This window comes from Filicampus tigris, chromosome 3, assembly GCF_054856515.1.
Source record: "Filicampus tigris isolate MCC_2025a chromosome 3, RoL_Ftig_1.0, whole genome shotgun sequence".
Lineage (NCBI taxonomy): Eukaryota > Metazoa > Chordata > Actinopteri > Syngnathiformes > Syngnathidae > Filicampus > Filicampus tigris.
This window is the reverse complement of record NC_141219.1, coordinates 12,414,953-12,436,878: the sequence shown is the minus strand read 5'-3', so window position 1 is coordinate 12,436,878 and position 21,926 is coordinate 12,414,953. Positions and strand designations below refer to the sequence as shown.

The 21,926-nt window shown below is 39.4% G+C and overlaps 1 protein-coding gene and 1 long non-coding RNA gene across 4 annotated transcripts in view; one reads left to right on the top strand and one right to left on the bottom strand.

The window, feature by feature from the left end:
* LOC147149930 (uncharacterized) overlaps nt 1–21,926 on the bottom strand; it is a 408,789-nt gene that overhangs the window by 55,575 nt on the left and 331,288 nt on the right. The gene's annotated exons all lie outside the window — the stretch shown is intronic.
* The window catches only part of spon1a (spondin 1a), a 60,540-nt gene that overhangs the window by 17,729 nt on the left and 20,885 nt on the right, over nt 1–21,926 (top strand). For both annotated transcript variants that reach the window (XM_086026717.1, XM_086026716.1), the window contains exons 4-6: nt 969–1,042; nt 1,388–1,510; nt 4,994–5,142. In XM_086026717.1, the coding sequence (XP_085882843.1) occupies nt 969–1,042; nt 1,388–1,510; nt 4,994–5,142 (346 nt within the window). The remainder of the gene's footprint in view (nt 1–968; nt 1,043–1,387; nt 1,511–4,993; nt 5,143–21,926) is intronic.

Below are 21,926 nucleotides of genomic sequence, written 5' to 3'. Positions count from 1 at the left end.
CTTAAAATGATTGTTTTAATGACAAACTTGTCTATATATAGACAGGAAGCCCCCAGGTACGAACGCAATGATTTCCAAGAGCCTGTTCGTAAGATCAATTGTTGGTAAATCGAAACACATTCAATTTCAATCAATAATTGCCTATTTGAGGTAATTAAAAAAATACTGTAGTATGATGTCGGAAAAAAAATCACGCTATAGGCGTGTAAAAAATTAGAATCGTTGCGCCAAAAACAGGAAGTCAACTGGAAGTCATGCATGCAAAACTACCTGGGCCCGATCAGACCATTAAACTATTAGCTCGTTTGGGGAATTATGTACACGAGTGCCACAGTAATACCACACTGTAACTTTCCTTTCGAGCAAAATCAATGTGCATACATTACATAGACGGTGGAGGAGGGCGAAGTTATTGTTGGTGAGAGGCAGACTTGTCGTCGTCACCAGAGATTTTTTTTTTGCAGATGTCCTCAATTGACTAACAACAAGTTTTATGGCAGCAAAAATTGGATATTTTTAAGTTCTCAAATATTTACTGAAATAATGGACAAAGAATTTTTGTCCATTATTTCAGTAAATTTTTGAAATCCCAATAGTTGGAAGATTGGACAGTCGCAAAGAAGGGATTTTGTTTTAGAGTGGGCCCACATTTGAGCTATTATTCGTACCCCGCAATACCCATGGACATTACATATATTTTAGGTTATTTTTTAAAATTATTATTATTTTTTTTTTAAATGTACAGATGGAACATTTTATACAGCTTTTACTGTTCTTTACTGTGCCATCTTTTTGAATTCTGCATTTGCCTCACTAAAGTTTCTCTCACAGTTCCTCCAAATATATTTCATAATCCTCAATATCTCTGAATATATGTAATTTCATTTTACACCCTAGTTTTATAACTGTACTTGGTGACGCTTCTGACAATCTTCTCACTGCCCTCATCTCTTGTTGTGCTTGTGCAGGGCAAGCATTGTGCAGAAGAGGATTATCTATTTCCAGGATGAAGGCTCACTCACTAAGAAGATGTGCGAGAAAGGTAGGATTCCCCGCCAGTTCCTGGATGCTTCAGTGTACCTGCGGGAATTCACTTTGGCTCCGCATTTCACTCTGCTTCAGTCTTGCTTTTGATGATGTTCCACTCAGCCGTTGGGCTTTGGCGTGAATGACTATAATTGGGATTGACCCCATGGAGATGTGTGACATTGGATGCTATACTGCAAAAACAATATAGCTCCTTTTCTCACGCCCAACTTTTCCCTTCCTCTGGCTTCCCATGTATAGTACTTAAATTACCAATTTCCTGTATCAAGTATAATGGTCTCGCTGAGTGCCCGTCATTCTTGCTTCCTCGACGTTTTTCCAATTCCTCATTTGAATGCAGAATCCCTGTATGGAGATGCTACAGATAAACCACTGCTTGAATGCTGTGCCTGTGGAACGGCCAAGTACAGAGTCACCTTCTATGGGAACTGGTCAGAGAAGATTCATCCCAAAGACTACCCACGTAAGCGAAAACTAATCTGCTCTTCATCATGTCGCCTCTGTTTTATCATCTTGATCATGAGTCCGCTCAAAAACTGCAAGCTTGCCAGCCTAAGATGTGTGTGTGTGTGTGTTCATAACCTTGTGCCTTACTATCAGGATGTGAATGTATTCAGGGATTACCGCGCCTCTCGTTAAAAGCGGATCAATACACTGTTGGGAGTGGAGTAACCCTCAGATCGAAGCGAACCCTAATTCACTCTCTAAAAGAGAGACTAGTCGGTATGGAACGCATTCTCACATGTATCTCACAATTAGTTTTATTAGGTGCACCTATTACCAAGTTCTTTATGGGGAAATTGTGAACAGGCAGTAAATTGACATGAACCCTATTGGCACAGCAGAAAGCTTCACTTCCCTGAAGCAGTACAGCCACTTCAAAAAGACAGATTTTTTCCTCTGTGCTCTAGTTTTTCATTCAGGCATTTTAATTTCTCACATCTCCCTTTTGTGTGTTTTCTTTACACGCTACCATGCTATCTGCTTTTACGTGCTGGGAGGGTGTTTACTTATGCTAATGGCCCAGCTGCCACATATCTGCAAATTGAATGGAATTGGATTACAAGTGCAGGTGCGCAATTAATTAATCTGATGTAGAGTTTTCTGAAGGTATTATTTAATTTAGTTAATAAAACAAATTCTGAAAAAATCACATTCTCAAACGGTGGTTTCAGTGCTCCAGAAATACTCTTTTGTTTTTCTAAAGACTCAGTAGAAATCCATTCTTTAATGCCAGTGTGTGTGAAAGAACCACTTGTTAAAACCATGAATTTAACATTTGATATATCTCAAGATCCATTAGCTACCATCACGACTGTCAATGTGTGCTCGTGGCGACGGTGTTCAGGTTCCAAATTTGGGCCAAGCCTGATGAAATACAAATTCATATATTCTTAAATCAACAACTCATGAGGTAGTGCTAAGAATAAGGGTTAAACGTCACCAAACAATCTACAAGGAAATCCTTCAAATGGTTTGCTGCAAGCACTAAACTGCTACTGAGTGAGTCAATTTGTGTAAATTTGCATAATGTGTAACTTACCACCTTGCATAGCAGTCTTCCCCATCCACGTGCTGACGTGAAGCAACAAAAAGTGCTCGGAGCCGGGGCTACATAAAGGCTTCCCATTAACCCAGTGCTTTGCAACAATTATTTTCTATTACGCCCCCATTAGGAACAATAAAACATTTTGCACCCCTTCAACTCTTTGCCTTGACTATAAACAGTATCATTTTCTAAGAAATTGTTATAAGTACACCTCGGCAGAACATTTTATCCTTATTATTATTATTAAAATCAACTTACAACAGAGAATAACGTTATTACCATTGTTATTAACAGCAAAAATTTGAAATGCATCAAATTGCCTGAAATAAAAAAAAAATACAATGTGATTGCCACTGCCAACTACTGTAGTGGATGTGCAATTATAACTCATTCTAGTAAGAATATAAAAAGCATGTACCCCGGCGTCAACAGACCCCCCCGGCCGGCATCACAGTGTGCCCCACTAGGGGGCCCACTCCACTATTTGAGGTCTGTATTAACCCATACCCATAGCAGTACCAGTTTGGTTACATATCATTAGAAATGCCACGCGTAGTTGAAGACCCACCAACTGAAGTGAATTAAAACCCCAAAGCATGTGAATGCGCTCAAAGGACAATAGGAACCTGCAGCAGTGGGAACTTGACGTACGTTAAGAATATATCCCAGATGGACAAGTCTCATCCATTTGCAATACTGCTCATCCTGTAAAGGATTGCTGGAGGCTAACTTAGCTGACACTTAAAGTAGCAAGCGCAAACCGTGAACAGTTACGAATCCTTTTGCTTACAAGGTGACATATTTAGTAGAGTATGTCGAAATACCTCAAATAAAAAGAATGTTTTGCAATCTGAGCCATTAATTTTACATGCACATGACAAAAGTGAAGAATTGCAGTAGCCCAACTGAGAATGTCCATCCATTTTCTATAATGCTTATCCTTTTCACGGTAGCACAGACCTGGAGCCTATTAAAGCGGACTTGGGTGAAAGCCAGACTACACTTTGGACTGCTCGTAGGTCAAGAACAGCACACATATCGAGTCAGACAACCATTCACACGCACACTCACAGCCTCAATAAGTGAAACCTGAACCACTACCAGTTTTGCCACAGTTACTTTGAACGAGTAATCTGATTACTCCTTTGAAAAGTAACGGTTACTTTACTGATTACTTGATTTCAACAGTGACTACAAATGCAAAAGGCACATGATGAATATATATCAGACACAGCAAAGGTGAACCAATATGAGTCCTACTTATGGACATGAAATCACAGCATTCGCTAAGCTAACAGCACTGAACTATTCATGCTAACTTAGCATGGAACCGGTACTATCGCCGGTAATACTGTGTGAAAGTGCTAGTTACAAATTAACAAAGTAAGTTAATCAACTGTCACTTTCAATATCAGAACTTTTCGCTCTCCATTCGCTCTATATTTAATTCATTACCAGTATGCTGTCAGTGAACAGAACTTGTCATAAATGCAACGTTTGCGGTGTCACACCCTAACTATTTGATTGGAAATCAGATTTCTACAAATAATATATGGACTGATTGGCCTAAATTAGAGCCTTCTGTAAATAATAACAGATTTGACCTGAAAGGTGAATACCATTAAGATTAGAAGAGGATGGTCATGGCATGATAAAAGCTACATCTGTTGGTACTTTTTTTCAAAATATGCAACATTTAGAAGTACCATAAGTGAATGGCGGGGAAATGTGCAGCGCTCAGCCATATGAAAAGAGAGGCAGAAACTAGCAGCCTTTACTAGACCATATTTGGGTTTAAAAAAAAAAAAAAAGTGGACAGTTGTGAGGTGTGTGGGTCAATGGCCTTGATTCTTGCAGGTACTGTGATATGCTTGATTGTAATACGTACGACAATCGTTTTTGCAAGACACTAATGCATAGGCATGTCTGAAAAAAATGTCTGGTCAAATGATGATGCTATGTCTAATGACTCAGTAGATGTCACGACGAAATGTAGCACAGACAAATTAACGTGATGTACCCAATGACATTATGGAGTAAGAGACCATGTAAGAATGTGGGAGAAACGTGTTGATGATGAAATGAATAAATAATACATGCCAACTGAGTTGTTGAATTCACGTTGGATCATTACTTACGATGCTAAAAGTAGACTAACCTGGGAAAAGAAGAAATCTGGTCTGCTACCAACTACAACAAGGAACATATCCTGATGTCACGTAATTGAGTAAATGGAAAAGCCCATGCTGTAAGGGTGACTAGTACTACTATGACCGTTGCAGAGGCATAAAACTGAACAAATCTTGTTTCTTGAGTTGTGGCCCAGCATGCATGGAGAATAGCTAGGGACAGACCCCGTGTCTGTATGCTCAGCTAATGAGATGACCTTCTTAACAGGTCGTGCCAATCACTGGTCGGCCATTATTGGCGCATCCCACTCGAAGAACTATGTGCTGTGGGAATATGGAGGCTTGGCCAGTGATGGGGTCAGACAGGTTGCTGAACTTGGATGCCCCATCAAAATGGAGGAGGAGATCAGACGAAAGGTATGTTTTTTTTTTTCATGACAAAAATATTGAGACAGCTGTACAAAAAGTGATAATGGAAAAATGTACAGTAGTCTACTCTTACGGCTATGATAGCTTCCACTCTAAGAATAATTGATACAAAATGTGGCAGGCTGTCAGTGGGATATGTTTTCTTCTACTCACCCAGAATAAGATTTGAGAGGTCAAATGCCATTGACCATTGAGATAGGGTTGGGGTCAAGGCTTTGAAGTGTTTCCACACCAAGCTTATACAAGCAGGCCTTTACGAATCTTGCGTTGTGCGCTGACAACAGGAAAGTGCCTCCTGCAAACTGTTCACGCAAAGATGAGAGCATAACATTTCGATTTTGGGAGAAATTGTCCAAAGCACTGAGCCAGTAATTAGGAATTGTGTCCAAACGTTTCCATAAACTTTATTTAAATTCCTCTACAATATTACATATATTTGGTTCAGGTTCAGCTATTGATTTGCTTGGTGCTAAACCTGCTGTATCTGAAGTCAGTATTGAATTAGTGTGACACTGTTGCCCAGACTGGTTAGATCATTGAAACAGCTCCGGTATGCTATTCTTAACCTCCACCTGTGGGTGGGTTAGGGTTAGGGTTACCCAACCCAATGGATATCAAGAGAATATCTTTGATGAAAGGTCTTTTGAATATTACAAAAGGGTACACTCAGCATAAATGTTTTCAAATCAGACAGCCATTGATGAAATTCATGACTGGGCATCTTGACTTTGGACGTAACAAGGACTGGCAGTTATTTTCCTTGATGGGGCTCAAGGACCACTTTTATAGTCGAGGTCTGCATGCATTTTCAAGTCTTGTATACTCTCCTTTCTTGGCCTCGTGTCTTTTTATTATCTCCACAAATAGCACGTTATGTTCTTTCTCCTTTCCCTGCTCTCCGCGGCTGTCTCTCCCACCCAGTTCTAAAATAACTGGAGCTGGCAAAGCAGATGGTCCTGCAGAGTGCTTATTGTTGGCTAATATGGAAGACCTGAAGTCACAGCAGATAATGAGAGTGCAGTGTGCAGTGCGGTCTCTGCCAGTGCTGACTTGCCGGCTGCTATTACTTTTCTTTCAAACAATGTAAAGGAGGTGATTAGGCGCCATATTTAAATGGGGAGCGCAATGGGGAGTTTGGATTTGACAATCTCTGGCCCAGTTTTATTGTAGAAAATAAACTGAATTGATAGAAAAGAAACGTGACCTTTTTCGCTGTATGGTCTGTACCTACTTTTAAAAGTGCTGCGTTGGTGGGGTAGTCAGGAGAAATGTTACTGTTGTATGATGATTGCAGACTGATGATTAGACACTAGAGCCAAATACTGCAAATGCTGATTGGTTCGATATTTGAGAATTCTGTGCTATTATTCATAACCTGAAAGTAGCCATTGCACAATCAACCATTTTCAATGCTCTTTTAATTCAATGCTTTAAGTAGGAGTAAGGCATAATTGTGTGAATAATTTGAAATTTTTATGTAGTTGGTGTTCATGCTCTGATTAAAAAAGGAAAAAATCTGAAGTTATTCACTAGTTATTCAGGAGCTGAGTAGTAATTTTCCCACATTATTTGGAGAACTACTTTTCACTTTTACATGAGTCATATTATTGTACAGTAGACTTTCTCTTACCATAGTTATTGGATACCATAGCCACCTTTGCTCAGTACACAGTAGAGAAGAAATGAATATACAAAAAGTGAGTGTGTGTTATCTTTGAGGAATTTTCATTTTTGACCTTACTGGGTTGGATCCACTGCATTTCACGGGACTCACAAGTTTATTGTACAGTTGAGTGTTTATTTAAATGATTTTTAATTGTTAATCATTAATACTTAAACCATTAATATTTTTAAAATAAGGAGTCCTCTGAATTTCGTCATGCAAACATGTGGCTTGACAAAGAAATAGTTTAGCTATATTACCGTGTCTGATAGATTTGATTTAAGTTGTAACGTTTTAAAATGAATTACAAATAATTAGATTGTTAGATTTAAGACATATCCTTATGAGTTGTAATTGGAATTAAAGAATTGATAGCACTATAAGCTGCTGTTATAGGCTGCGAATGCTGACACACACAAGCTGATTGGCTTTTGTGTCAGGTGTGCCGTCCGGATGGGTTGGGTGGTCGCATGGTCGGTAGTGGTGGTGCAGTCAATGATGAGTGCAAAATTGATATTCATAGCCATGCTTCATTCCAGCCATGGGCCGTGCGAATCAGAGTGCAGACACGCAAAGAGTGCAAATACACACACACACACATACAAAACACACACAAGTACAGACATACACGTCTACTAGACAGAAGGCTTGATTAAAGTCTTTTAATTCAGTAGTTTCCCAGTAGTGCTGGAAGAAGGCTGTTGGCCATACTATTTGCCTAGTCTTCACTTCTGCATGTACAGTATTACTTATATATCTAATACTATAGCCTGGGGCCTGACTGACTATGATAATAAAATACAAATGAGATACACACGTTTCTTTAGATTTTACTCTACGAAAGACAATTTCCCTAAGTGCAAGAATTCTATTTCCGGCATACGAGCTTGGCCCGCTCATTTAAAGCGTATACTATAATGTGATGGCCTGGTAATAAATATAACGTCGCATGCCAGCACCCTCTTACATTTAGCCTACCTATCACATTCTCTGCAATCCAAGTGAGCAATCATGCCTCTGTGCTGCGATTTCCACTGAACATAGCAGACAATTGTGACTTCAATTTAATTCACAGCAGCTATCCACCAGAGATGCTGCTCACATTTGAATTGATTTAATATATCCCATTGACAGTAATGTATGTCAAATACATATCGTACAGTAGGATGCAGTAATGTCACATTACTAGGTGATTTACATGGGGGGATTTTTTTTAATTGTCCCAGCTTACAAACCTCCATAGACATGCATTATTGTTCAAAGACTCTAATCAGAGGACTTGGCAGCAATGAGATTGCCTGTGTACGTGGCTGTCATACCCCCTTTCATGTCTGAGGCGATTTGTAAATGTGAGCAGTCATTACAGGAGCTTGCTGAATCTGTAATGAGAAGTCTAATGAGACTCTCTCCAAAGACCAGACACCTAAGACCTCATGTGGACTATGAAATCTCCCATTTCCTCTCGCAACATGCGACAGTGATTGCAAAATGCAGACGTCGACTTCCTCCATTAAGTTCAGATCCACAGGTGGAACGCAGAATGGGTCTGGCTTAGGATGGAAACTAAACAGAAATTGTAGAATAATTAAATTATTGAATACTGAGTACATATAGGGACGTTGTGTCTGTCCATTAAAAATAATTTCCGTGGTTAGTAAGAACTACTGTTGGGTGGCACTAAGGAGCATATTTTCCATACTGTCCAAACAAAACAATTTACACATATAGGACTCCAAAGTCAAACATAATAAGCCTCTTGACAACCTGCAAATTTGTTTGACCTTCCACCGTAAATACAAATAATCCATTCCAAATTAAAAAGTACATGCAATGTTTAGGCAATGTACATACGAACAAAAAGAACATTGCATTTGTGTTTGGTAGTAGTAATACACTAGCTTGTGCAAAAAGAAAAATATGTATATAATGTGCAAGGATACAGGTGTATTCGACTCTTCATGTGTTGCAGGTTGCAGAGGTATTGCACAGTGTAAACAATGGCTCTAGTAGTTGTTGCTGCATGTGCTGGTGTAATGTGTCGACGCAGGCATATTCCTCTTACTGTACAGAGCACCACCATACTTAATTACAGCGGCAATCTTAAACACATCCCAGTTTGTTGTATTAAAGCTGTTCAGAAGTGCATAATCAGTTGCTAATTTCAAACTGTAACAGTTTTGTTTACTGGGGGGTTCTGCTTGAGGAGCTGCCTGTAGGTGGACAAGAGCAACACGGATAAGTAGTCAGCCACAATTGGTGACTGGGCACAGCCTTATAGGCATCCTTCACATAAACTCGGTCCAGTGTGTTAGTTCCCCTTGCTGGACTTGTCACACGGTGGTGGTATTTTGGAAGAGCAGCTCTGAGGTTACAGTGGTTGAAGTCTCCCGCTGCAATAAACACGGCGTTTGGGTGCGTAGTCTCGTGATTATCAGTGACGCAATGCGGTCAAGCTAGCGCAACATGAAGAGCAGCTCTGAATTCTCTTGGTAAAAAAAATGGGCAGCACTTTACCATAAGCTACGGATGTCGTTCCAGCAGTATTTCTCCATCACCTGAACGTCCGCACACCATCTGTTGTTGATGAAAACGCACGTTTCCCCACCTTTGTTTTTGCCGAGGTAGCTGTGCGGTTTACGCGGTAGATGGAGTGCATCTAAAGCTGGGTAGCTGAGTTGGACGCTTTGTTATTTATCCAGGTTTCAGAGCACAGCAATCCTTGATTTCACGTTGGGTGCTAATCCTCGCTCTCATCTTATCCTTATTGTTCGGCGAGTGGACGTTGGCTAGCAACAGGCTAGGAAGCGGTGAACATGTATCTCTAGCCTTTAGCCTATCATATAGGCTGCCTCTCTTGCTACATCTTCATCGCCTGTCTTGCCAGTTTTTCATCAGACAAAATTGTTCTGCTAGTTGCCACTCTTTCAACAATGTGCACCTTATTTGGACTGAGAAAACATGTAAAGAATTGTTTCGCTGTTCATAAGACAGAAATACAATAAAAAGCTTCCTTTGGGCCCTTAACTGTCAGTGAGCTGATGTTTATGTTTTGTTTGTGCTTGTACACTGATGGTGTAGTTTCACAAGAGCACTACAATGTGCATCCCTAGTGTATCATATTGCTCCTATGTGGACAGACAATGGTGATATTATACAGGTACTTTACATTTCTCTCCTCACCTGTAAGGAGAGTAAACTAAGGGAAGCATGAGTGACCAACCTCACATTGTTTTGAAGTCTTGTTTTATTCCTGTTCAGTAATATAGTAGTAGGAACACTCAGTTACAACTAAAACTATTTGGAAGTATGTTCAGTGCTTTGCATAAAAAGTCCAAACATTTAAATATGAGACTTAGAACTTGCAGTCAAAGTGCAATGTTGCATTGTCAATGACACAAAGTTGCCCATTCCAGGATGATGTCTCTCTGAAGGTTAAAATGTTGAAGGATTGCTTGAAAGTGAACTTCTGTCTGTGGTTTAAGGCTGCCATCATTGTTTGTCTATTAAAAAAAAGAAAAGAAAACGAGACACGGGATGGAATAATTATTTTATCTGAGCTGGAAGACTACTGTGCTAACTTGCCTCATGAGCCCTGCAGATATTCCTGTTTAGTATAACAAAGCACTCCAAAAGCCTACGTGCATGCTTTGGATCCCAGGACGGTCATTATAGTCACTCAAATCGAGCAGTGCAGCCAGAGGCGAGTACAATTTGAAACGGATGAGGGAGCCAACATGTGCAACGTTGGCACATTTAACATTCACGTGTTGTTTCTTTTTTTATGTAGACTATAATAAATAATATGTTTTTCTCATTAAAAGGTATTTTGCTTCCAATCCAGTAGATTCCCATGTATGTATTTGTATGTCAGTTTTCGGGTTGGAGTATGATTTCAGGTATGTGTGTCTTTGGCTGGGTCTTTCATTTGGACTTGGACTTCGGACTAGTTATTAGTGTTGCTCAGGTCTAATGAACATCATAGGTAAAGGAAGGTCACAGGCACCCAGCGACAGCTAGAAGGAAAATGAGTCCAGGGTTCGGAAAACTTGAGGAGCTCAAGAACGTATGAAATGTTGTTTATAAAGCATTTATGTGTAATCCGTGCACTTTTCCTCTACATTGTGTCCTGGGTTATAATAAAGTCGAATTTGGTCTAACAGTTCCTTTATTCTACAGCCACATGAGAATCTTGTCAAGTTCAGTGTTTCGGTGAACCTTTGCATTGTTTTCATTGGATTTCCTTTGTTAAGTCTTGTTTTCCTTGTCCCATACTCATAGGTGGGCTAATGGATATCACTGGTGTTATAACCCACTACGCCATGGATAATTGAACACATACGGTGGAACAACACATGTTGACAGATAATACACACTCACACGCATATATTCTTTATCCTTTGCAAATAAATTACTTTTGTCATTGCTGAGTCAGTTGTAAAAATCCTTCGTGTCATGTCTCTGTCTGTATTATACTGCCCTCATGAGGTCAAGGCCCATACATTAGCAGGAACGGCACGATAATCATGGAATTCAAGCAAAAAATGAAGCTTGCATACACTCAGTGTACACTATTATAAAGTGCTATTTTTTTTTTCAAAGTTAGTAATTTGGGGGTACTTTGGAATGGATTAAAGGCATTTCCACTTGTTTCAAATGGGAAAAACATTTTCAGATGAGAGTGTTATGAGATTGTGTGGTGAAGAAAAGAATTAAACTCGTATCTCATGAAAACACGCCTTAAATTAAAGTAAGTTACAAAAAGTAAATGTTCATTCAAATCAATAAACGAATACCGGTAACTCATGAATGATTTTTCCCACGTGGTCAGATGCCTATCCTTACTCATTCTGAAATCTTAGTAACATTTTACCTATTTTAAATCCTTGAATACGCGCAATACCTACGAAAATGGGGTGGAAGACAGTAGCAGGATCCATTTTATTGGTGCAAAATTGGCAACTTTTTAAGAGACATAGCCATATGCTGTAAATGAGCGTGATGAGATGAAAGAAACGATTACCGCATGTCATTTCCAACCCATCTGCTAGCAACTGTGCTCGCTGCTTAACATACACTTGGTGTGTTCGGCACTAATTGCAGTATAATAAAACGGTCTGTTGGGAAGTTCTTGCAGCAGCAATCCGAGAACAGGCAGATAGAGATCTCAGATTAGACACACTGATTCTGCAGGACGGGCTACTTAAATATGGAGGAGATGTGTTCTGAATATTTGTCAGATCTTTAAAAGATCAAGGCCAACTAAACACAATAAACCTTCATTATAAATCTCTCTGATCTTTTATTCATGAGCTCGACCTGATAAATCTGTTTCCGGTAATGACCGGCCTTGTTATCTTGTCCTTATGTAAATGGGACCATGGCCATGTCTCCTTCCGCTCAATGACACCCCTTCAACTCAGTTTTTTTTTGTAATTTTGATGGAGCCTAAAGTCATGACCAACTGCAAAGGTTCACGCCGGGATATTAAGTGGTCAAGTTTAAACGCACACTCACTAAACACAACATTGTGTACACTTTCACCATCTAATATGATCCATTCACTTCATCAAAAAGTCTTCCTTTACACACTGCCCCACATTTAAGCGTGAATGTGAGTATACATGGTTGTTTGTCTATGCGCCCTGCGATCGGCTGGCGGCCGGTCCCGGGTGTATTGAAGCCAGCCTCTCGCCCGAAATCAGCTGGGATAGGCTACACCTCGTTGCCGACGCAGAGGACGCGCTCTACAAGAAATAGCTGAAACTTCTTTTTACACGTGTAAAACTGTTAAAAATGTTACTGTTAATCATATCATTCACGTGTGCCTGTTCAGTTGACAGTGGTTGACAATTTAAGGCTGGATCAAATTAGTCCACCAAACTGGACTTCCTATGGGGTTAAAAAAAGGTTTGAACCTTGAAGTAAACTCACTTTGGATGTTAGATTGTATTATGAAGAGGTAGTTTAGTTTAACATTTCATTTATTACATTGCATTTTTGGATTTTTTTGGTCAAATTATGATACAAATATATGATATCATTAATTGTGTATATATATATATATATATATATATATATATATATATATACGTTTTGCATATTTGTGCTCTTGCATATGTTCATGCAAAGTAATGTATGCTTGTTTATGCTATGCATATTCTCTCTTCAAGGTAATGTAGAGTTTATGTCTCATGTGAGCTTTGGACTTAATTAAACTGTTATGTATTCTGGTGCATGGTGCTAGAGACTGCTTTTCACAAGGGGCATCCCGTGTGTGATACATAGATGGAATAACATAGTAAGGTTCAGTCTGGATTGGTAGGAAGGACTTTTTGCTGCCCCACAAATAGTCCGTGACCATCGATCTCCCCGTGGAACAAGGATTGTGGACGATAGAAAGGAAGTTATTAAATTGGGGAAAAGGCACAGAGAGTGGCAGACAGTTTAAACTGGATCATTAAAGGTCGTTTGATCAATTCTTCTGGAATAATACCTCACTGCCCTGGGCCTGTCTGTCTGTCTGTCTGTCTGTGTGTGCCTCTGTGTGTGTGTGTGTTTGCGCACATGCGCAAGGCCTCGCGTTGTGTGTGCGCTTCTATGCGTGTGCGCCAGGCAGCACTGCAGACGTCCAGACTGCACTTCAAGGCTCAGCGATCGCCACCGAGGTAGACCGCGGTCAGAAAATCAATTCCCAACTCTCCAGAAATGTAGCGGCCGCTTACAAACCGGCCTACTTCAAGCTCTGCCGATTCCCTTTGCTCTCAGGAAACATTCTACCGTCTCCTCTTGAGCGAAAATCGGTGGGATGAGAGCTTCGTTGCTCGATTCAACTGCAGCCGATTCTGCAGGGCAGCATGAGGGAATGTCAGTGGAGATTTAATTAACACCTGAAGGCTGTGCAAACCTTTGCACGAGGCGCAGATAACAGCCAGCTTGCATCCCGTTGGAATTTTGCACCAATTGGCCGTCTATTAATAGGAGAATGTGCTGCGACAAACGGATCAGAGATGCCTGAACAGAACTTTGATCACAACATCACAGGAGCTTCATCTCATCCAGAGAAAAGACGTCTTTAGACCAAGTTAGACCTTGGCTTATAGGCAGAAAACATCCAATAATTCCAGATAATTGTGTTATCCGTAGGGATATTTGACCAGTTTGGATAAGTGCTCTGCTATCTCAGGGCTGTTCCAAATTCTTTTAGTTGTCCTGCCAAATGCTCACAAATCTGCAGAGTTGTTTACTACTTGTCTTCGGGGAAAACTGAGCATATTTTTTGGGTGTTAAACCACAAAGACAGACAGGATGTCAGGACTTTTTAATCCAGTGATGTGTTACTTAGTTTGGGGCTGATTTGCATAGTCCAGTGCTCCAATGTAGTAAGCTCTCCAAATAATATTAATCGTCCAAAATAAATAACACCAGCATTTGCATGATAATTAGCACTAATGATCTTATTAACATGGTGATTATATGAGGATGTGCTGAGGAAGATATTCCACGGGGGATGTGAAAAGACAAAAGCTCCAGCTGCTTCTGCTTCTTGAGTATGTCCTCAAACTGTTACCACAGTGTTCATTTCACACTGCAAGTCGCAACTTGGAGCTCGAAACTGTTATGTTTGGGCTTTTTTAGTTTTGTTTTCTCAGTATTTCTGCGTCCATCTCGTCAATGATTGTGTCCACCTGTCTGCATTCCACCCCCTTGTATTAGCCAATCAGCTCCCTCCTACCTTGTGTGTCTCGTCCAGGTGTTTGTCAGTATGCTTGTATTTAAATTCCTAGTTTTTGTTCTGTCCTTGTCGGATCATTGTCGTTGTCAGGTTGTTTTGTTTCTCACGGTTTTATATTTTGCTTCTTAGTGTTTCTTTGCTACTTTGAGTTTTGGACTTTTCAAGATTTGTTTGTACTCGTTTTTGTTAATAAATATTTTCTTCAGTACCCCCTGCTTCTCCTGCCTCCCTGCATTTGGCTCCTCCATCCCGGAAACGTGACAGGAGCAACATCATGCCAAAGTTGAGCGCGCTAACTTCGGTTAACGTGATAAGCAGATACGTTAAAAGTTTAACTCGTGTCATTCATCCGATTTTTTTGAGTTTGAGCCTCCACTTCAGGGGGAATGATTCTGATTAAAATTCTATCTTGGAGCTTGGAAATGCCAACATTCATGAACAAATTGAAGGCACTGTTGGTCATGGCACACCAACATCAGGCTCACTTTATGCTCCGTTGTAAAGGCTGACTAACGAAATACTCCTCCTTTGAGGCGGTGTTGGTTGAGTGGGGCATTTCCCTTCCAGCCCCAGTGCTATCTGTGCCCATGACCTCGCTGATACGAACAATAGTTCCACAACTTTTATAGTTCTGATTGACATACACTGTATGAAAATTCACATTTTTAACCATATCTAATTTTCTATACGGTGGTGCCTTGGGGGATACGAGTTTATTTCGTTCCGTGAGCCGTGACTAACAACACTATTGAAATGAATGGAAATCCTTTTAATCCGCTTCGGCCTCCCACACAAATAGACGGATGTTTTTAACAAGGAGGCTTGTGCATCTTTCCAATAAAATACAATTTGGTCCGTATATCAATATATGCGGTATGATACGATTCAATAACATTACATTTTCAAATGGAATGATTTGATTTGACTCAGTAGGATTACGATTTGATTTGATATGGTCCGGCTGCAGCTTTTGTCACATTTATTAATATGTAGCAACATGTTAAAGTTCTCCAAAATCCAGATTATTCAAATTAATTAAATACAAAGGGACAACAAATCATCAGTAACATGAAACTGATTTATACCCGGTGTGCATCTCTCAAACAAGATGATATGATACGTATCTTGACACGTGTTGTGATATGATTCAAGGACAGTCCATTTTAAAATGTAATGATTGGATACGGTTGATTAAATGGATTGATTTTTGATTCAAATCGGTTTTTGTTACACCCCTAAAAAATTGCACTATCATGTACAAAGTAGTAATTAACAAAATAACTATAACTGAATAGAATGTGAAACAAACTGTTGATGCATCATGATTTAATTCTGTGATCCAGCTCAGATTTGGTAATATTGGTAATTTTTCATAGAGGATAAAGAATATATTCCGAGTATTTTTATCATCTGTCCACATGTGTTGTTCCACTCTTTGTGCTCAAATATCCATCCATCCATTATGCAAACCGCTTATCCTCACAAGGGTTGCGGGCGTGCTGAACGGAGCCTATCCCGGCCTGTCTTGGGGCAGTAGGCGGGGTACACTCCAAATCTGTTGCTGAAGGTGTTGTAAAACCCTGATTATTGAGTTAAGGTTCTGACCTTAAAAGGGCTACAAATGAAAATCCGTGTCCCTTCCCAATGAAGCAGGAGGAGAGTCATGAGGACATCTGTGTGACTATTTATCTTTTGGTGTTCGCTGATCTTGCATCAGGATCAAGTGATACTGTTATCTCCTACTTCAATTGCTTTTTCTTTTTTTTTTTTTTAATTTAGAGAAGCATTATCATCTATGGGTGATTAAAACACAAACCTGAGAAGTGTCTGTTTGAAGTCCGTGTATGTTTTAAGGCTAGCAGATATAGTCCAGGCATCTTGTAAGTGCTGATTAATTCAAAATTGAACTGCTCAAGTGAAGCAACATATTCGATCCACCCACCCACCCACTCTCACAAAAGGTGCCATCGCCCCTTGCAGCGGATTTATATAGCCAAAATGGCAACTTGTTAAGTAGAAATAAGAAAACATGAACACGGGTTGTACAATAGAATTCCATTAACCATTCAAAGATAAATCACAGCTCTTCTTTATGCCCCACACAAAGCAGCACAAAGAACAAACAAGCATTGTGGCATTCTTAGCCGGCAGCCATGGTTCTGAAATAGAAAATTTATTTGTACTCATTCTTTGTTGGTAAGATGTGCACACACTGATAAACTATTTGTTAGCATTTCACACACTGAACAACATGCATGAGATGGAAAGGCGTGACAGCTTCATGTTTTGGGATATTTAAAACATACAGTACTTAATGTCATGCACAGTCTAAGATTAAACTATACAATTGTTTAGAATAAACCTGCCGTAATTTGTGTTGTTTGTGTTAGCCTGCTTTTTGACCTTTAAATGTTAGACAGCTTTTAGTGTTAACATTACTTTCGGCATACTCATGTATTTATAGAGTTCAAAACTCTGTTTGAAACAAATAGTTAAATGTTTATAATTACAGTTGTTCTTTTTGGTGCTTAAAGGCGACACAAGTTTTGTCTTTAATGTCGCTGGTCAATGTAAAAATAGATAAATATATGCCTTTAGATAAAGAACGTGTGCCTTACCAACCAACCTTGATGAACAACGGGGAAAATTAGTAACCAATTAATGATTGCTTTTTTTTTTTTTTTACTTCAAATATTTTAGTGGGGTGGGAAAATCCTCTCAGTATGTTCTAAACTCCCATTTCAATACCATCTTGGAGCTGCACTGCCATACTTGATGCTGTTAACTTCTCATAGCTGTGTCATGTTACCTTCCTTCCTTCCTTTCAAAATAGTAGAGACTGATATTTGCATATTTTTAGCCTAACAGCATAATTACCTGAGTCCTATTTGAATGTTTTCAGCAAATTTGGTATTTTTAGCACATTGGTGTTTTTCTTTAATTGATTTGTTAAGAGTAGGTTGAAAATACCATTTGTGCTATTAGGCTAAATGATTTGAAAATTGCACTTAGAGTGGCTTCAACACAAGCGTTTTAGATGTCCTACTAAATTCTCACTGGGAAACACCTTGATTTTCAACTCTGCTCGACAAATGGCTTCCTTGTCACCTGAATATAATATTAAGCTATTTCGTCTTGTTGTAACAAGCAGACATTATTAAACCACATTACCACCACAAATCTGTTTTTGTCATGATGCCAGTTTGACTGCCTTCACTCGCCTAAGAGGGAATTACAAATGTTAAATCAAGCATTGCAAATGAAGGTTCACTGCACTTGTCAGGACTGGATGGAAATTCATGCCATCTGATTTTTTTCCCCCCTCCAAGATAATCGCGTATCCTTTTTGTGTCTCCTCTAATGTATACAAGCAGTTTTCAGCCCTGCATATGATTCTACTGAAGTTTAGAAAGACATAATTATTTGCATATACATTATACCACTCTGCTTAATGTACAGCATACATCGCATGCATGTAAATGGATGTCTCATAACTCACTGCTTAAGACAGCTTTCCCATTAACATCCTTAATTAATTAAAAGTGCCTTGTTATGTTGATTTTTTTTTTTAATGAAAACATTTTTTTTTTAATGAAAGTCCTCCACTGTTAGAAAGGTTGCCTCAAATGTACATATCAGATAAGTAATACATCGAATTTATAAAGCACAACAGCAATATCATATATCCAGTATATCATATGATAGCCTAAGTATATGAATAGATTACCACGTTTTCAGCTTTTTGTTTTTGGTCACAGTCATTGATCTCTCTCAGTAAGTATGCATTGTGATTGCAGCATGCCTGCTTTTCAATGGCCACATAATAACCAGCAGGCCACATCTGAGCTCTTTATTTCTAAAGTGCTGCCTCTAGCTAAAAAGGGGTGTTGTTTCATATTTTTGGTCCAAGTGTAATGGTAACACACTTTGATTAGTTTGATGAACTTAGACTTCTCACCTTCCCAACCTAGCAAATGCAAACATTTCCATCACAAAGGACTGCTTTGGTTCTAAAATGCAAGGTCATGCAACGTGGATGTGTCCATCTTCTTCTAGTCACGACAGTTTGATTAAAACCCACTGACTTGACGAAACATTGGTAAACAAAGACAATATTTCCTAGCAGTTACAACATTTAGTCAATAAAACTAATCATGCTCTCTTTCGGACTCTGCTCCCTGCCTGTCTTGTTAGTGATTTGTGTCTTGTGCAAATATAGCTTGGTGTTTTGATCGCTACAGCTAGGCCATCCTGTGTTGATAATGACCTAACCAGAGGCATAAATTGCTTAATTGAGCAAGCATTAAGCATTGTTTCGAGTAGGGTTGGGCATCGGTTGAAGTTGGGCGATTCCGATTCCAGTTCCTAACGATTCTCGATTCCGATTCCTTATTTTTTATCTTTCTTTTTTTTGGCGTCAAACACCAAACATTCTAACAATGCTACCCCATGTAAGCGGAGGTGTTTAATCATATTAGACGTGCAACCTCCTTTGCACGAGATTATTTTTGTGCGTGTTGCACTGAGCAGCTTGGTCTTTTTTTGATGAAGTGCGGCCACACTTTTGACCTTTGTCGAACATCCATAATTATCACACCCCGCATTATCCTGTAGTCTTCGGTTGCTGTCTGTGCGTTGTCGGCACTTGCTGCTCGCCAGCACAGCGCACTCACATTTCCTATTGGTTGTACTTCGCTCGTGTCCGTCGTTTGCTCCGCGCCGCACGCGCACTATTGGTACTTTGTTTGTTTAGGGCGGCTTCCTCCGCGAGACGGATTAGGAGTCGAAATGTGGCACCGACATTTTAAAACCTGAACGATTCCAGGAGAGCCGAAGTGCTAGTCCCAGTTCCACTCCGTTCCCCGTGCCCAACCCTTGTTTTGAGGCCATTTCCCCCCAAAGATCTCCATCTAATAATTATTCTGTTAACATTGTGAGCTGTGATACAATAACAAAATGTTCTTGTCACGGTGACACAGCTCACGCGCTGCAAGTCTATCTGGTTGGCACTGAAACCTGGCACATTGCTAGCACTGGTATGGTTATACAAGTACGGTAATGAAAGGATATTATAACACAAATACATATACCAATTCAACAATCAGAGATGGTTTTATGTGTCCCTTAACAGAATTTTGACAGTTGACTATTTAAAAAATGTGAATAATATCAAATGGTAATTGGCGCTATATGCTGGCTGAACTACAGTAAGGGTCAGTTTCCCCGAGGTCTGGTGTAATATGCTAACATTTGTGTGATGGCTTTTTTGAAGCAAAACACATACCCAAGCTTAATCAATTGATTGATTCCCAACTACTTTTACATCACATGATGTCATCTCATACATGTATCCATGTTTTCTGTGATTGGTGGAATTCAAACACTCTTCACTTCCCCCCTTCAAATGTAATGGACCATGAAAAGATGCAGAAGGCATGTAAAAGGGTTCAAAGGTCATAAAAGTACACCTACCGCTTACATCATCCTTCAAATGTTTGAGATGAGTCTGTTTGCCCTCTAGCTGTTTTTGAACCACTAAGATCCCTGAGACTGCATAAAGAGTGCATTGCATCAGCGACAAGTACACACACACACACGTAAGCTCAGAAGACTTGCAGTATGTGACACAGTAGGCATTGGCAAGGCCATGCATGCACAAGCATGCATTTAATCAGCCTTTGTGTCAATAAAGGACTCAGGTGCATTCGACACAATTCACATCCATGGAAATGTACACATGTATTGCTTAAGGCCTATACAAGTGAAAGACCATTTACCATCATATTTCTTGTGCAATGCTAGATTTTCACTAAATCCCTCTTTTAAAATATACGCCGAGTGACGAGTATCCAGATAATTATCCTGGCTGAATCACACACATAAAATGACTCTGTTAAGGTCTCAGCAGGGCTCCGGTCAGTCACAAATCCATTAACCAGATGTAAAAGCTGCCACAGCCATGCCAGATGCTCAGAGTAACTATTCTCAATTTGATCTTGCTCTGAATCCTAGATTGAGATGTTTTAAAGCAGCGCTTCAAAGCAAGACTGAGAGGCAAAATGGCTCCCTGTTGGCTTACTGAACAACCACCCGGCACTGCTTTTGTGACTGATGATGGGAACACATGCATCTGTCTGTCTTGTCTTTATATCTGTGTGTATGATGTTAGACTGTTTTATAGTGATATTGTCTGGCTTTTAGGCTGCAGCCCTGCTTTAAATTGGTCTTGAAACGTTTTTGTATAGTGGGATAATAAAATATCGCAAACTATGCCTTGATTGAGTATGGCTAGTCAGGCATTCGCTGTATTTGAAATCCATCACAGATGCTTAATGTCCAAAACATTGTGATTCATTATCAGCGTTTTCGGGTTCCATTTAATTGCAGTAAAAATGAATGTTGGCTTAGTTACGCAGCACATGATGTAATGTTTGGCTAAAGATGTTGTGAAATGTGCTTATCTTAAAATATGGAGCCTTGCTCACAAATTTAAGATCATGCTTCAGATTGCCGGTGTACATTTAGATAAGTGATTGAAAATACTCAGTGTTCTGGTCTTGACAAATAATATTTTATTACTTTGCCTGGTATCCTTGTTTTATTGTACAAATTAATGTGTGAATGTATACCCAGTTGGGCAGATGCATAATGTGCTTGAGCCTAAAAAGTATTCATGCAGATAGCGGACACAACATTTTCTCTTTTAAACACAGTGAAATAGTGGTTAGTATGTGTCTCAGAGTCACGGGATCATGGATCCAGATCTTCAGGTACTCAAGTTTCCTCCCACAGCCTCAAAACATGTTTCTTTGATAAAGTAAAGAAAATACATTCACTTAATGTATTTGCTTTGTGATGCAGTGGAAAAAAGATCAGATTATATTAACCAGATGCACATTTTCAAGAGTGTTAATTATGCAATATAAGCAACATTTAAAAACAGCTCCAAAACCCAAATAATTCTTCTAGTACTAAAAAAATTAACATTAAACGAGTAAAACTTGCTGTAATAATACAGACAGAGCTTCTATCTTTGGAAATGCAACCAAGCAATGTATTCACTTGGCTCAAATTCACAAACGCTGATAATTAAACCCGTACAGCACAAAGCGCTAGGGACATCACTGTAGGCCTCTGTCAGCAGTGAAGTCAGCTTACTTACTAATCACTGAAATTGTATCCTATCTTCTACTTGGCTTGTACACAAGAAGGGGAAGAAATGCAAGGCTTCAAATAAAACAGATAGTAGAAATTCAATTCAATGGGATTAGTAGTAAGCCTTTATTGTCTTTCAAAACTGAAGTAAACCAAAGTAAACAGCCCGACAGGGACAAACGAAAGAAATGAAATAGTAATAGTCAATATATATATATATAT